This window comes from Vanessa atalanta, chromosome 2 (genome assembly GCF_905147765.1).
Source record: "Vanessa atalanta chromosome 2, ilVanAtal1.2, whole genome shotgun sequence".
Lineage (NCBI taxonomy): Eukaryota > Metazoa > Arthropoda > Insecta > Lepidoptera > Nymphalidae > Vanessa > Vanessa atalanta.
The window spans coordinates 9,092,650-9,111,381 of record NC_061872.1 but is presented as its reverse complement, the minus strand read 5'-3'; the positions used below and the strand labels follow the sequence as shown (position 1 = coordinate 9,111,381).

General features: G+C 33.7%; 1 protein-coding gene across 6 annotated transcripts in view; it reads right to left on the bottom strand.

The window, feature by feature from the left end:
• The window catches only part of LOC125075009 (protein sickie), a 213,036-nt gene that overhangs the window by 8,852 nt on the left and 185,452 nt on the right, over positions 1 to 18,732 (bottom strand). For all 6 annotated transcript variants that reach the window (XM_047686553.1, XM_047686560.1, XM_047686569.1 and 3 more), the window contains 2 exons: positions 4,229 to 4,312; positions 2,919 to 3,047 (listed from right to left, as the gene is read on the bottom strand). In XM_047686553.1, the coding sequence (XP_047542509.1) occupies positions 2,919 to 3,047; positions 4,229 to 4,312 (213 nt within the window). The remainder of the gene's footprint in view (positions 1 to 2,918; positions 3,048 to 4,228; positions 4,313 to 18,732) is intronic.

Genomic DNA, 18,732 nt, shown 5'->3' with positions numbered 1-18,732 from the left:
GGTGCGTTGCCGGCCTTTCAGGAAAGAGTACGCTCTTTTCTTGAAGGTTCCCAAGTCGTATCGGTTCGGAAAAACCGCCGGCGAAAGCTGGTTCCACAGAGTGGTTGTGCGAGGCAGAAAATGTCTTAAAAATCGCGCTGTTGTGGATTTTCGGACATCTAGGTGGTGCGGGTGATATTTGGAATTTTGACGAGATGTCCGAAGGTGAAATTCAGCAGCCGGGATTAATTCGAACAATTCCTCGGAACATTCCCCGTGATAAATTCTGTAGAAGATGCAGAGCGATCCAACATCTCTACGCAAAGCCAAAGGATCAAGCAGATCGGAAAGGGCTTGATCGTCGATAATTCGAGCCGCTCTACGTTGGATACGGTCAAATGGAAGGAGCTGGTACTGGGGAGCACCCGCCCAGAGGTGAGAGCAGTATTCCATGTGAGGCCGAATTTGCGCCTTGTATAGTCTTAGACGATGGGCCGACGTGAAATACTGTCTTGCCTTGCTGAGCACACCAAGCTTTTTTGATGCCAATTTGGCTTTGCCTTCCAATTGACCGCGGAACTGAACGAGACTCGAAACATCAACGCCAAGTATTCCGATACTAGCTGTAGCGGCTAACGGAATGTTCTCGAATCGTGGAGATACGACAAATGGTGTTTTTTTAGCAGTTAACGCGCAAACTTGCGTCTTTTTGGGGTTGAAGTGAACTAGGTTTAGCCGACCCCAGTTCGAGACTTTGTTTAACGAAGACTCGATTTCAGATACAAGTTTGTTCCGGTTTTCTTCGACGTTTTCCCGAGAAATATTAGCACGGCCGGTGTATGAGGTGTCTACGGTGCTGTCGTCTGCATAGCAATGAATGTTACTGATTTGCAACAAGTCATTGATATGCAGAAGAAACAGAGTGGGTGATAGAACACAGCCTTGTGGAACACCAGCATTGACGAATTTTAAGTCAGAGCATGCACCGTCGACAACGACCTTGATGCTCCGATCTGCCAAAAAACTGGTAATCCAATTGCATAATTTCCCGGGAAGCCCATAGGAAGGAAGCTTCGAAAGAAGCGCTTTGTGCCACACGCGATCGAAGGCCTTCGCTATGTCCAGACTGGCTGCTAATGCCTCCCCTTTGCTCTCAACTGCTTCCGCCCATCTATGAGTAAGGTAAACTAGAAGATCACCGGCTGAGCGACCCCGACGGAAACCGTACTGGCGGTCGCTAATCAGCTGGTACTCCTCTAGGTACCGCAGGAGCTGGCAGTTTATAATGGACTCCATTACCTTGGAGAACAAGGAGGTGATGGCTATAGGCCTATAATTGGACGGGTCTGAGCGGTTGCCCTTTTTAGGGATCGGATGCACCAAAGCAGTCTTCCAGGAGTTCGGGACGACGCCGAATGCATAGGATTGCCGGAAAAGACGCGTTAAGACCGGCGCCAACTCGGGAGCACAAGTCCGTAGCACGATTGGAGGGATGCCATCGGGTCCACTCGACTTATGAATATCCAAGGAAAGAAGTGCTTTACGAACTGCACTTTGCCGGAATTTAACCTCCGGCATCGTGGTATCACACCGCGGGATTGTTGGTGGTGACTTTCCTCGGTCATCCAGAATCGAGTTCGCTGCGAAGAGAGAGCCTAAAAGATCAGCCTTCTCCTTCGCTGTATGGGCCAATGACTCACCGTCCTTGTGCAGAGATGGTAAGGAAGGCTGACAGAAATTCCCTAAGACAGCCTTGGCGAGAGACCAGAACGCACGTGTTCCTGAAGGGAGGCGCACCAGTCTCTCGCCAATTCTGCCAATGTACTCCGTCTTCGCCTTAGCAATCACGTTTTTGAAGGACCTAGAGGCAGAGTTATATTCCTTTCTGATTGCGCTGGTATTTACATCACGAGACGCTGATGCGTTAGCCCAGTCTTGGTAGCGTTCCCATTTTCTGCCTGAAGCCGTTTTGCAGAAACGACCAAACCAGGGCTGGGACTTGCCACCGATGGGGACCGCAGAATACGGAATGAATAGTTCCATACCCTGAAGTACCACATCGGCAACAGAGTCAGCAACAACACTCGGATCATCCGGCGAGAAACAAACCTGCCCCCATGGGTAGGATGCAAAGAAGGACCGCATCCCATCCCAATCTGCTGACCTGTAGTGCCACACTCGGCGGCAGCCCACGAAACGAGGTCGTGAGTAACGCGCAACCGGCACTGTACTTCGGACGAGACAGTGGTCCGACGAGCCCAGAGGGGGTTCGACGATAACCTGGTAGCCATCCGGATGGGAAGTCAGCAGAAGGTCCAACAGGGAAGGTGTATGATCCTCCACGTCTGGTATTCGCGTTGGCGAGGGGACTAGTTGTGTCAAATCATATGCTAAAGCGAAGTCGAGAACAGATCTACCCGCATGATCGGTAGTGCGCGATCCAAGCCATTCGGCATGGTGGGCATTAAAATCGCCAAGAATAACGATCTCTGCGGATGGGATCTGCTGCAGTACGGAATCTGTAGCCATTTGGACGTGCTCAACCAGTCGGTCGGTTTCGGCATTACCGCTATGGGACCTATAAAGGCAAGCGTAGATTCGCGGATGGTCGTCACAATCTACACGCAGCCAGATAATTGATAGGTCCTGTCCTTCAAGGCTGCCGAGGCGTCGAGAGCAGATATCATCTCTGACGTAAACGCACACCCCAGCTCGTGGTGCTTAACTCTATACAATTAAAGAATACGGAAATTTGATATAACTTATATTTTCATTGCAAAAACCGAGATGGCGCTTGCGTTTTTTGTTTGTCGAAATATTTTACTACAGTCAAGTAATTCAGTGGCAATCAAGGGTCAGCGTCCCCAAAAAAAAATGGGCATCCTCATTTAATGAACAGGAGAATATCTTAAGACTTTTAATATTTTATTATAACTTACCGGTCCTGTGACATTGACGCCATCAGCTCGTATGCCCATGGACTGCATATGTGCAGTGGTCAGACCAGCTTGAATCGACTGCTTCCGAAGCAGTTCAATAGTTTGGCGCAATTCAGTCAACTCTGAATCCTAATGGAAAGAAAACATTCATTAATATTTTTACGAATTGAAATGGAGATTCGAAATCTAATAATAAATCATTTATTATTTTCTTATTTCTTGTCTTCTCTACATGTTTATACTAATTTAATGAGTAAAGAAAAAGCACACGTCGCGTTTTATGTCCTAGTAATACTTTTTACTTTAAGCAAGTCTAACTACTTTCTAGGTACAATTTTCTTTTGATCAAGTTTAAAAATAAACTTATCTAAAGAAGTTTTCTTTTTATGTATTCTGGTAATATGAAATAGTTCCATGATTATTACGAGTGTATAAATTCGTATCTAATTTTGAATATAAATGCTTTTGATAAACATTAATTGATAGAAAGCTCCGAGCGTCGCAGGTGAAATTTGTTAATGTAGGGGAGAAATTGTACTATAAAGCTAATTAGCCGCTCATATTTCACTGATTAAGTCGACATTATTATACTGTCACACCTTATAATCCGAGCAAGGTGCGTGGAAACTAGAAAGACACCCGCGGAAGAAATGTATCAAGTGCAAAGATAGCAAATTCATCTTGTTCGTTTATGAAAACATTATGAAAGCATAAATTTTATTATACATAAGGATTTAATTCACCTACATGTTTCAAATTGATTTATATATATTATTTGTATATCATATCATTTATATATAAACATTTGACGTAATTAGTAAAACTTATTTTACATAGCTGTAGTTTTTGGTAAATTATAAAAAAACAAGAAATATATTTGTAGTTTTACAAAAGTAATAGAATAGAATATTTAATTTTATTTATACTTTTAATGAACTAATTGAACAATGTCATTACATTTATTAGGTTATCGAGAGCATACCCAACAAGTTTTCCTTAACTAGAAACCGATTTGAGTTAGCCTTAATATAGAAAAGACGACTAATCATCCCAGATAGTATACATATTCATAGAAAATTTCTCCATATCTTTCATGTCGTTTCAAATATAATTGGAGCGAATAATCGTGATTAAGGCCAATTTATACTTAATATATATCTAATCGAATGCTGGAGTTAAATTATACTATGATTTTAATAATTGAAGAATACAATTAATATTGAAATATATATCATATATCCTCAACACACTGACGATTAGAATAACATAATAATAATTATAGAATAGTGAGAAATGTATGAGATTCATACTTTTCGTTCTGCTGTTGCTGTGAGCTGCTGCAAGCGCTGTGTCATATTTGAAAGACTTTGCTCGAAGGCTGATACAACATGTGCCTGTGAACAAAAAAAAATAAAGTCAATTAAAGAGTTCGTAAATGTTCAAGTGTTAGACACCAAAGTCATATTTAAGAGATAATGGAACATATTCCATCATCCCCCACTACAGTAAGAATAAGGTGAGCCACGATATTTATGGAAGGTAAATATGATTTATAAAACAACAAACGTTACGTTTCAATTTGGCCCACAATGCTACATTCAGACACTGCAAAAACGTATTTGGTTTATTTCAGCTTTCTCTGGGAACCTTCAGCGTCGATAATATATAAACATCCAATTTTTTGAGCACGTGGAAATCACGTCACTTGTAAACAAACATTCCAAAAATAAAAGTCGTCGATTGCGATACGGTAACGACCGCGAAAGAGCAAAAAACTCCAGCACTTCCGCCGTAAATCTTGCGTGTTTCTTATTTGGTGTATTTTTTACTTTCCAACATTTTAGCATAACGCTCTCCACTTTACATAGAGCACTTTTGTATAATTTAATATATGTATTAAAATAACTTCCACACCTTCCAAGTACTCTAGAGTTGAAAGTTGTAAACGAGAGTTTATATGTACAAACATTTTAGATTGTTTAAAGATCTTTTGTAATACAACTTCAATGTACTCTATAAAGTTTATTTTATGGAACACTAAAGTGTATTTAAGATCGTAAATCGAATGATAGTTTGTTTACTAATCAATCAAAGATCACATACTTTCAAGCTCGTGTAAGTAAGAATCTAGTTTCGAAATTAGATATGACCACGAACGGATGAAGTTTCCTGATACCGTTTTTTTGGATAGCGGTTACGGTCGAAGCCGATAATTATTTAAATCGCCTCAAGTACAAGCGGAACTGGTTCTTGTGGAGATGATGACAAGGTAATTACCTGTCGAATATGATCGTAAACATCTCTCTACTTGAACGTCTATTTGATTATGATGTAACAACGGTGTCTTAATTTTGTGTATGACTTCATCGGACTGTGAAACTGAGTGATTTAATTAATTTGGCAGGACGACAACATGTGGGAGGCTGATGCTGGAATCGATTCTTATCATGTCGTATAAATCAACAAATTACAAAGATGTCAAAAATATAAGAATCGTAACGCGATTACAAGTCATTTGTATTGAAATCGTTAATAATTAATCGTTAATAAGATAATAATTAGGCAATATAATAATTACAAGTATAATTGTTAGGTAAAATCATATACATGTATACAATTAAAGAGGGAAAATTATCAGGAATGTATGGTATTAATAAAAAGTAGTAACATTATCTATATTTGATTCTCTTCGATATATAGATACTTTAAGAAAGCTTTCAAATATGATTGCTCATATTTGAAAGCCTGACCTTTGGTTAATCGTCATTTGTTTTGTCCACTGGGCCATCATCTTTTGCCTACAATTATTTATTTAAATGTTAGTAAAGTAATGAGTCATCAGAATAAATTACTTTCCGTTTACAACGGCATGGGTGCAGCTGGACATAAGACCCTTTGTTTGATACGTCACAGGAGTACTCAGCGAAATTAAAGAGGGGCAATGACCACGATCCCTATCAATATTGTATTAACTTAAAACATGAACATACAGGTTGGACATAACTGATCGGTAAGACATGTATAAGGAGTGGTTATATTAAATATTACCCCAACGAATACATAGAGGTAAATAGTATTGAAAGGCTATTGACCCCTGTACCTATGACCTTCCATAAAGTTTTCGTATCCATGTAGATAAACCTTTCTTTGAATTTGAATGATAATTTTACGACGGTGCTTGCCTGAGTATGTTAGGCACTATAATCGAAAATACATTCATTAGTTATAAACTACCCAAATATGCTGAAAAAACTGTGTGAAAAAAAACTCGAATATCAAGTTTAATTTAAGGTTATTAATCTCAGAATTGGTCGTTTGTATGTATGTGAAACATTTTTAACTGGACGAGATACGAATTTTGATTGAAAATCAATTTAAATTACTCAAATACTCCGATGCAAAATTATTCTATCTCTAATTTTAAAATTAACGTAATATTCAAGTCGCTTTTAAAAGCGACTTGAATATTACGCTTATTATTTTACGCGGTAAATTTATACACCAACCACCTTAATTGCAACGCTAAAAAAAATTACACACTTAAATAAATTTATTGTACTTAATGACATTTCTGAATGCGCGCAGTTTTTTTTAGAATAAGTACTATGTTCTTATTATGGTATTTCACCTGCGTCAGACATATGTACCACTTCGTCAATTATATTGTCCGTCTCTTGCACATGCGCGTGCCATCGCTATAAAAACTAACCATATGATCCACCTGTAGGCATTCCAATACTGAAATTAACGTATTACCGTTAGGTATCACTTTTTATGTAATACTATTTGTTGCCGTTAAGGAAAATCATTTGCATCTGCCTTGACTTCCATTGCATTCCAAGGTCAATTGAATATTAATAACATAACAAGCAATTGAAAAGGTACACGGTGGAACTATGATTACATTTCTATGATTTGAATATAAAATGCTATCAGTTTTGAAAAAAAAGAACCAAGAAAAAAAACTCAAATAAATTGCAATTAAACTGAAATCATTTAATAGATATTCTGTACTAAATATATTTTACACATACACTACTTTATTTACGACTATAGAAATTAAAGGTATATAAAGGTATATTTTAAAAGGTTTATTAAAGGGTATTGCGTGTTTTAATAGCTAAATATTATCTTAACGAGAAATGTTTAAAAGCGGGGAAAAACGCGTATCGCCCCTTTATATTTGTTAATGGTTTTATTTATGAAATCGATTTTATTTATCTCTTGGTAATAGATTACTGTTTGTAAAAATAACAATTGTATGATGTCAATAACAATAAATCTACAGACATTAATAATTTTAATTAAGAGATTTAGATTAAGAAACAATAATTTCGTTTAAAACTATGAGTAAAGTATACTCAAAATGTACTAAACTCAAGCTTAAGCAATATTACGGATAGTATATTTATAAAAACACACATTCGCGTGTGTCTAGAACATAGCAGTGTCAAGCTACAGTTAGATTACGAATCGAATGGAACTATGTGCAGGGAGTGACAATGAACTGCACAGGTTGCGAGACAGGTGGAAGATAATTGCCTACATCGTCAGCAGCTGTGCCACCCGCGCTCTGTGAACTCCATGTTGGATTAGACCTAATTAAAAAAATATTAAGCGCTGTGTAGCGCTGACTGCTAAATATATGCACTATGACATTTATATTGTTACTTGTTGTATGCAAAATAAGGTTTAACAAATACTTATCTTTTTTAAATCTTGCTAAAGCAAAATAAATTAGAAAAACTGTGACCTCCAAAAACACTTAGAATTATGTAAGAGAATCAAATTCACATTATTACTCACGGACGAAGTACGCAATATGCATTTAAGTGAAGGAAAACAAGCATTAATTTGTTAGAGGCGAAACAATTAAATAATACATTAAACGAACAAAGTACAATGCCCTCCATCGTTACCTTTACGGACGGCACGCCACACGTGTCTGTTATAACATTACATTAACGTACAATATTCAAATAGATATTTGATATAATAACTAGGGCGTCTTATTTACTTTTACAATAGATAATAAATATTAATTGATGATATTTAATAAACAGTATTTTTCATTATTATTATTGGTGATAGGTTTGCTAACAGAGTAACATAATAACCAAACATAAGTTATTGTTCCGCCAAATACTTTACCAATGTCTATGGATAGAGCCACCACACACCATAAGGTGGCCTGTATGTTTTTTATAAATATACATATATTTATAAAAACTTATATATATAAATATAAAATTTGTAAATAGAACAACACATTTTGTTTCAAACTATCGAGTCGTATATTCAATATATTTGAATAATATGACATAAAGATTATTTACAATGTTAATAAACGACGAAAAATTCAATTGTTTCAAAACATCCTTATTAATATACTATTCTTTATCAAACTACTTAAAATAGTCCTAGATCGGAGTGTAATCGATTGAAACTACTCGTAGTTATTCAATAAAGAAACACATCACCCACTCAACGGTGGCAACGAAGTTACATTCTTAACAAGAACGAATATTTGTTCAACTGAACTCTTCCTTTTTTGATTACATTGTGTCTTGCGCGCTTTGCCGTAGGTACATACATTTAACCTATAAGCATCAAGGTAATAATCTCACACACCTAATGACCTGGGGTGCGACAGACCTCCAGAATATTATTTTAATATTACGAAATATTTTGATTGTTTTTACGACTATATTTTATCGGTAATTTTTACAACGACACAAACGAAACAAATTTATTTTTTACTATTAAAAAAATTGTTTTCTAAAGACTTAAAATGAAGCACGGAGAGCACAACATTGTTGTCAATAAATGACTTGAACGATGGAACGTTCGGCGGTGCCTTTAATACCACACGTTCATACTAATGGGTTATAAATGTGTCTTAACTAAACTGTAAGTGTATTCAAGGTTTTTGTGGCATTGAAAAATTGTAATGCAGCATTTGTATGATAATTTACATTGTTGTATTTACTAACGCAACTTGACTTTGACTTGGTTTGATTGACTATTGCTGTAGTTTACAATACCAATATAAAAAAAAAAATTTTTTGGCCGATTACATTGCTTATTAATATTTAAATCATTATATCCTCGACTTAAAATATAATCAAAACTTACTTAATTTTTTTTCCTCTATTCTGAGTTACTTTTTTCCACTTATAAATTTTCAGGAAAATCCAAAAATAATTACACCGTTTTTATGGTCTATATAATTTTAATGAGTTACCAATGCTCTTATACGTCTGTGGTACGATAGTTGTAAGCTCCGCGTTGATAGGACAATAACTGTAGCAGGACTGCAATAACTCCATAAACAAGTATAAGAGAAGGTCCCAGGCGGATGCGGCTATGTTAGGTAAGTGTGCCATGTTATAGCGGGTGTGACTGGACAATGTACGAAAGGCGTTTGACCGAGCGATATTTATCTCGCGCTTGGTCCTACTTAGGTACTCAAGCGAGTAAGATTACACGTTAGTAATTGATTAAAAATTATCGAAAAAAAATCAACTCAATTCTCTGTACTCTGATAAATTTGAAATATTTATTTTTATTATATTAAGAGCGAAATATCAATATTAATTTATAATTTCATATAATTAATATTTAAATTCGTATTCAAATTTTAAATACGAGTCTTTTTTGGTTTTATTACCGTGGGAAAATTTTGGTTAATCATTGTGACTTAAATGTAACGAAGATTCAAGATTAGATCACCTGTTCGAAATTGGTAGTTCTTTGGAAGCAGGTAGCAGTTTTTGTCGGTGTTTAGCTTGTTTTTTTACATACATAAGCATTACAGTGGACTCTTTAATATGATTTATTAAACACCTGTCGTATTGAAAAAGCGATTTCAATTCACAACTAATGTCATTTTATTATTATTACTTGATAAAATATTTTACTATACTCAAGTGAATTTTATAAATAATCAAAACTTTCAAATATGTTAAACAAATATTTTAAATATGCGTTAGGTATCAAATGCGACGAATTCTCATTTAAATAATAAGTTTTTATAGTCAAGTAGTAAAATGAAAACGCGTTTAACATAAATTAATAGGCATTTGTAATAAAGACATTTAAAAAATATGTGTTGATATTTTTTATTTAATTTGCATAATGTGAGAAATTCATTTTAAAACCAAGTTATAATGAGTTGTCGAATATTATGTATCTAGCTTAGAAATCAATTGCCCGATGGTATTCAAATGTTTTCATTAATAAAATACACGTACTTAGCTACCACAAATTAATTTAAACTGAATACACCTGTCAGTAACTGTTTACGACAGCCGAATCAGAAATCAATTAAGATTTTTTTAAGAGCGGAAGTCATTTAATTACCTATTATATTGTAGCACTGTCATAAATAGTGCTCGTATAATTTGTTACAAGTATTATACGAATATTTCAATTTAAGCTTCCGATTCAAAAATAATCTAGTCTAAAATTGTACATACCTCTTCAAGAATAGGACAGCTCTTGTAACGAGATTTTTTGATTGCCAGTTCCCACCACGGCACAGGTGGTTTCGAACGAAGAATGGTCTGACAACCAACCTTCGGGTCTTGAGATTCATACAACGTTCCTAGCTTCCTCGAAGATGGCGACTCACTATCCTCCTCAGCTGTTAAACCAGTTACACATTCACAGCACTTATGAGGCTTCTTGGCGAATTGTTGTGGTTTATAATCTACACTGAAGGAATGCCTGTAGCTGAGCCGTTTCGAGAAACCGTTCGTTTCGCTTATTGATCTCTTAAAACCATTTCTACTATTCTGTAACGGCATCCTTGGTATTTGCTGCACTTCGCTTGGGAGGCCACTTGAATCGTTCAAGTTATTGACGTCACTGGGTGTGTTTGGTTCGGAGTGGTATCCCATTTTGTTTCTGTGTAGACTGCCGTAAAACGGATTTTCGCTTATACTCGGAGGCTTGAGATCTATAAATTTAGGTCTCCTCATATTTAGCGTTGCATATTTTTGAGGGGACTTGTGAAATCTAGACTTGTTTGGCAATTCTTTTAGAACGTCTTCCGTATCGGTGGATGGTATCGTGGAGTTGTCACTGTAACTCGATATTGGCCGATCGTTATCGGTGAGGTATGAGGAGGATTCAGAACAGTTATCTCGATCGCTATTTCTCTTTCTATAGTCAACGGAAGATCCCGTGGTGTTCGTTCGTACGGAATGCTGTTCCGTGGCGTCCTGGTTTGTTGCGTACGGCTCATAAGAATGACGTTCGCCGTTAGTTAAGCTTGCAATACTAATTTTTTCCTCTCTTCCTGAATCTGTATCTTTCGGTAGTTCTAAGCTTTTTAATCGCCTGCGAGGTTTTGTGTCGATTGAATCATAATGAGTTTCCTTGCGATCGGCTACAGATTTCACTGGTGAACTGCATTCCGATGGCGGTGGTGTTACTTTGGCATAAATCGGTTCGGTAAAGCTAAATCGCGAAGGTTTGTTTACGTAAATACTGTGAGATTCGCCTGCTACATATTGCACCCCACAGCTACTCTCTAGAAAGCTACTCTTAGGCGCCCTATTTATTGTAAAATATTCCGAATGCCTTTGAGGTAGATTAGCGTTATTATTTGGTTCAACTAGATTTCTTATCTTTATTCGACTTCTCGGGGCACGGATTGTTGCAAACCCATCATGAATTGGGGATCCATAGTAAGTTGTGGGTGAAGTAGTCACTGCCATTTTGCGTACACTATTTGTAATAACACATTATCGTCATTTTATATCACATTAAACGTTTTTCAAATATTTTCATTTATTGACACCCATCTATTTAAAAACAAAGCATTCATAAGATAAAAATAATTCTTATATTTGGTACTTACGTATCTGGTTAGTGTAATGGAAAACATCGTTCAATTTATTGCGAATTTATTGTAGAAAAATATATAAAATCGAAACAATTGAAAAAGTTGCTTTATGTACAGACGTCACGGTATACTGGAATCGTATTGTAATACGATATTTTTATTCCACGATCTCAGCCTATAAGTTGTAACTTATAGGCTGAGATCTTGGAATGAAAATATTTTAGCAAAAAAAAAGATACCTTAACGTCTATTTATTTTAATCTAAAGAAGGCACTAAAGATTAGACCCCCAGGCAAATAAACCCTGAGCTCTAAACCACGCATGTGAATATGATTTATCGTACTATATTTTCAAAGACACTAAAAAAAAATTGGGCTTACTCATCTTATTACATATTTAGATAACTCGGTCTGATTCATTATTATGTAAAACGGGTAGTTAATAAAAACTATTTTAAGATATCGTCGAAAAGATCAATACAAGTACCGCATCAATTGAAAACACTTGTGAGAACACATTGCCGTGACTGTAATAGATTACTAATAATAAAAATATATTTAGGGTGAAGGGATTCAATAGAATTAATAGCATTCATATATAGTCGTTGTTAATGAAGTACATTGAAATACAAACGTGTATATATTACAAAAATCACTGGAGTTGAATTAATTATTGTACCTTTATAACATCTAATATGTATTTAAATCAATAAGACAGAAGTTATCTGATTGTGAATGTTATTATGATTATCGATAAAGTATTTTTGCGTCTTGTATAATTTCAATCGAATGCCTGTTGATACGAAAGTCTTGCGCTAGGAAAAGTCACATACGAACGTTACTTTCTAAATCAAATATCAGACATGTACTTCTGAAATGAGTGTGCAAAATGCATATAATTATTCTTATCTTTAAATCGACTGTCACTATCGACATAAGAAACATAAATGCATCCGGTGTTTAATAAAAACCAACTATGATTATTCACTCGCTTTATTTTTTTTATATCGTCAATAGAAAAAATGGTTCAATAGTTAGAACACGTCGATCGAAACCGAAGATTGCTTCTAACAGCAAGCACAACTGAATTCTCATGTGCTTATTTATAATTCATCTCGATCTCAGCGGTGAAGGAAAACAAGGAGTATTAAATTCTGCCTCAAGTCTATTCTCCAGCCTGCAATTCAATTGCATGCTGGAATACGGTTCAAATCTTATCAAGAAAACAGAAGTCTTTTATCCAGCAGTGTCAAAAGGCCGATACTTTTTTATTACATCGTCTTATCACTATAAAGGATCAAGTAAATACTGGTAATAAGCTTTACAATGATCTCTTATTACATTTATTCAAATTCAAATCGTACGATTCATTACGAACGTTTCTTTCTCGTAATTTAAATCGTCATAATACAAATATGTCCGTTCGTGATCCGCTATTGTCTATTATTATCTACTTGAGTCATATTTAAGTTTAAACCTTTCTCAGGTGATTAGGGTTACTGTGCTCGTTTGTATCGATTAAGTTCTTTTGCAGAAAGACATGTATAGACTCATTTGTAATTTGAATTTTGACCTTAATTAAGTAACAGTACAAAATTTCGTTAATTATTTAAAAAAAAATGAAATGGAGCAATTAAATTTTTCTTACATTTAAAAACATGAAAAGTAATTTATAACCCCATAAAACGAGCATTTATTTTTATTTATATGACGCAGTAATGGCATTGCCACCCTAAAACAACTCTCATAACCGCAACGAGCTTGTTTTGTTTATTTATTTGGTAAACCTGAGTCATTTCGCCTCTCATGTTACAATAATTTTACTTATATTAACACCTAACCCGTTAACTACTTGAATTACCCTTTCGTACTTCTGTTTCGAAATGAAGGCCTTCACGTGTTCTGGTTAACCTTTCAAACTGATGTAGTTTATTAAAACGTATGAGTTTTACTCCAAATTTATATTACAGCATATATATAATTTAATCACAAGGAGACATTTTTTTTAATAAGGTTGTGGCAACTGAATAAATGACACCACATGTCATTTAATTTAGCTTTATGGTAATACAGATTAAAAATAAATTTCGAGCATATTAAGATTGTTGTTGGATAATTACCAAAATGTTAAATTTTAACCTATTTTAAGGTATACCTACGCTAACTCAAAATATACTGCCAATATCACGTTACACGTATGACAGCATATGTATTTGTCTTTAAGATAACTAAGTAATATTATTATGACACATATTAATCTTCGTAATTAACTTTAATGTAATACGAATGAAGAATAGTTGACCGACAAAAAGTGGACTCGAAATAAATGATGTAAAATTACCATTATAGCTTGTAAATCACCAGAAAAAAATCATCGTGTATTAACTGAATAAAATATGACACGTATGACGTAACTGTCAGTCAAATTAACTTTAAAGCAGTACAGATAAAGAAAGTAACCAAGCAAGTGTTACGCTTTGAATATTTTTCAATAGAAATATGAATCATCAGCGATAAATAAACTTAAAGCTTGGGAATTACGAGGGCTGAATTATTCATTTGTTCGAGAAATAACAATAGTTGATTCGGTATGCGCACAAAGTACAGACATAACTTTAAAAGGTACTATTTTAACTCACAAACAATTAACCGCCTGACTACGAATACACAGACTCGGGTTCAATAACAGAAACTAACTTTGATTTACCCTGTCCATGTGGTAAAAATAAACTTTTCTTATATTAACCCTTAAAATTTACCTTATATTACTATGATTTTTCCTATGGTACTTAGTATTGGATGGATGAACGATGGGAGTTAAGTAAAATCAACAAGCAAAAGCTGGTCTGACTATCTTTTTCCAGGATTGCTTCTTGAACAATGGGAGACTCTCGCTATCAGTGGATTTATCGATATTTTTATTGGTTTTGTCTGCATTATTATTATTATTTTTTAATATATAAACTGGCTTTTTTATTTTTAGAAGACCCGCCAACAATACGTAATGTTGTCAAATTAGGCCATCTTGAAACTTTAATATATAGTATAAATAATTTAATTTAATTATAAATTTAACTAAATATCAAATCAATGGCAAAGAAAATTCATTGGTTATAGTTCAACTTACAAACCCTATAAAATGTTGCTTTAAAATATTGCTATAAAAAATTCTAAATGATTCAAAGGCCGCCTATATAATAAGCTAGTTAATATGACATTCAATACATCGTGTACATGTTATCATAGGGGTTAAATAATAAATTATGCGGGGTCAAATACTAGTTCCCTTTCGAAGTATAACACAGTTTGGGACCTTGAAATGTTTCTAAGTGATAAGAACGATTTTTATAAGAAGTAACAGACTAAAAAATGTTAAGCCTTTATTGTATGTTTATGTGTGCGTTGGTTTTTCCTAAATGTGCATCACCAATTCCAAAATTAATTCATAGATAGGCAATCTATTGATGTATATTATACGAAGGTTTTAGTATAAAGTCTTAGTGAAGAATTATAACATATTTAGTCAATACGGAAGTATAATAAATACCTACTTAATTAGCGATTGTCATAAATAAACAACCGCATCTATTCGAAATTTAAAATTTAAAACTTTAAAAAAAATTAGGCATTATAATAATTGTGTACAAAAAATAGGGAACAAAATTGTCTTATTCATAGTAGCCGACGCGTAAGTTTTTTATATTAACAGAGAAAGGGCTTCAAGAGACTGAAACGGAACAATGTTTATATGCCCATCTCGTTCCCTCTAATGGAGGAGTACGGTTTGCTGCTCCCGTATCAACGACCTGCAGTTTATACATACACAGATATGCGTTAACGCGTGACCTTAAATCAACGCAATAAAGGCTATTTTGCAATGGAATGACCCATATCATATTTGTTAAGGGAACGTTTTTGTACTGAGCTGTGTAGTAACAGTGAGTTTAATATTTTCATTTCACGGTCATTTCATAATATTTCGTACTTTCTTATGGTAAATAAATACAAATACGTTAGTAATTTAACCAAAATACGTTTTAAACTAAGACAACTTAAAATATTGTTATTTAATAATATTTAATAAATAAAGAAGCACTATAAAAAAAATATACAAGAGGATTCAGTATAACAAATGAAGCTAAATTAGCTCCGAATTAAATTTGAAACTGTATTACTTTTCAATAAAACTGTACTGCGTTTAGAAATGAGATTTTTAGTTCGATCGATTTTCTACAAACGGAGGTACTTATGTAACGGCAACGATCTTTATTATATTTCGATCTAAGTTCGACTGAACCGCAACTGGATTGTTGTGTTAGTAAAATAGGAAAACGGTGGCAACGATAACTTTTTAATTCGATTGAAATAAGGTGACAATTTGTTAGCAGAATTTGCAACCAGCTTTAAAAATGTACGCAATACCGTCAGATAAACAAGGTATCTATCTATTAACCAATACAATTATGATGTACAGTTGTGTTTGTTAGTTTTAAAAGTTATTCCAAGAATATACAGGTGTATATGTAAATTACAAATTTCTCTTAAACCGACTTTTAGATATAATATAGATAAGCATAGGTGTAGCAAATTATTTTGTATTTTATTTATTTTTTATAAAAATATTATTATTGTTTTTTATTTTATTGTTTTTTTTTTTATTGTCCATTTTTTTGCAATATTCCACCAAATTACAAAACATTTAAAATATTTCGTATTATTAATATTAATTAAATAATCTTAGCCATCAATCCTGGGTAACTTGAACAAGAGCTTTGATTGTTTACCATCAAAGTATTCGGAGACATAAAAATTGCTCCAGAAAAAATAGGTACTGTTAAGCGGTCATGTCATAACGGTATATGTTCGTGAGTGCCGCATCATATGGAAAACGATTGTTTAGAAAAGTAATAAGTGAGACTATTCAAGCCTTTTGTGTGCCAAAAGCGGATGCGGGCACGATTGTAGCTATATTGAAGAGATTTAAGATTCGAATTTGATTTCGAAGAAAAATCAGCATCAACATTGTATTTTGTAATATAATAAAATATACTTTTTTTATTATATAAAAAGAGTTATATCTCGTTTCAAATATTATTAATCTGCATCTTTGAAACAGTTTTACCTTTAATTGTTTTTTTTTTTTAAATAAAAAAACTTTTGTTGAATATTGTATAAATACATTTGTTAATAAAATAATATTACGATTATCGTTTTAAAATGAATAGATTTATTGGTCATGTGAAATGTATACGAATACAATAATTGGAAAAATAATATTATTTAACTATGACAGGTACATTGCCATGTATGTCTCTTGCATTAAATTCATAAGATTTTATTTCATAAAGCTTGGTATACACTTAACGTCAATATTGTACTTCTACAATTATTGAATAAAAGAACAACAAAATCAAAAGTGCGTTATAAGTGCTATGTTAAATCATATATTAATGATATTGTTTATTATATTATAATCGGATACTTTATTTTCCTTATACAATCAAATCACTATAGGTACTGATGCGTGAATAAACTATCAGCTCAATGTTTTTATTGTAACATAGAAGTCAGATTTTAACACCTAATTAATTAATTATTAATATGTATACTGCTGCAATAAATAAAATAAATAAGACTTTTACGTTCCTACAGTCTGTAGGACTACACGCCGCCCTTTAGCGTTTTATGTATATTAAAGTAATTGACCTGAGCCATCGTTTTCATAACGATCATGATAATGTCATAAGCAGGAAGTTAAACAGACCGACAAATAGCATCATACGTTAACATTGCACTCATCTTTTTACCGTGACACCGCCCGCATCTGCTCATATAAATACTGTCAATAACGGAAAGACGGGCGAAGCATCTCTTTATCTATATAGAACGATTTCATATTGATCAATATTTTAACTAACAGCTGCTTGGAAAAAGATAAAATAGATAAATATTCCCAGCTGGACATTTTTTTTATAACCTATATATTTTAATCGATTAAATGAATATATAATTATCAAAGATTATTTATTTACATAAACGTTATTAACACGAGGGCCTTAATTATATAGAAAACAAAAATTAAAAATTGTTACCATGCAAATCATGACCGCATGCATATATAATAAAAAATAATGGCGAGAATGCTAGCAACATTTCTCCGTTGAATCACTATATACGTACATATAGTCTACTCCGGTTATTAGAATTGTTCAATTGCTATAATCGGCCCCGTTGTTGCAACAATACAACACACAAACAAATACAAAATAAAATAAATAAGTAAACATAAATTGAAATTAGCCAATTAGGTGCAGTTTCGATAAATCGTTACCGTATTACATCTAAACATTATCGGATCGCGAATAGAAATTCCATAAATGAGAATTCAATAGCATGGTTTTACTTTTACTCGGTATATTCGTAACAATAAAAACCGATGAATTAGAGTTTGATAAAAGTTTGTTATGTAAGAAGTGTAAGATCAAGTTAGCAAAGGCGTCCGTCGTCAATCGTACATTTTATATCTTCCGATAGAAAGTACTAAAACAGGTTTCCGAGGAAACAAAGTCTCCTTGCGTGCTTTTAATAAAATATATAATAAAAACAGGTATTTAAAATAATTTATTGTCTATAAAATCGGAATGTTTGAGTAAACCAAAATAGGTATGACTTAAGTTATAATAAAAAAAGGTGCGGTTAATAGTAATTCTACAATGGTCGCAAATTTAAATAATACTTTATTCTGTTTGCTTAGAAAATATTCCACTGATGGTGATTTACCGCGTCAATCAACTTGATACGCATCGAGGATAATGATGAACTAACAATTACGTACATATTGACCTTTAAACGTAAGGAAATACCAAGTTATTCTTCCAGTAACGTGTAGAATCAAAGGAAAATGTCTTTAAAACTTTTAATAAGGACAAAGTGTGAAATAAATAACAAAGAGATAAGGAAATAA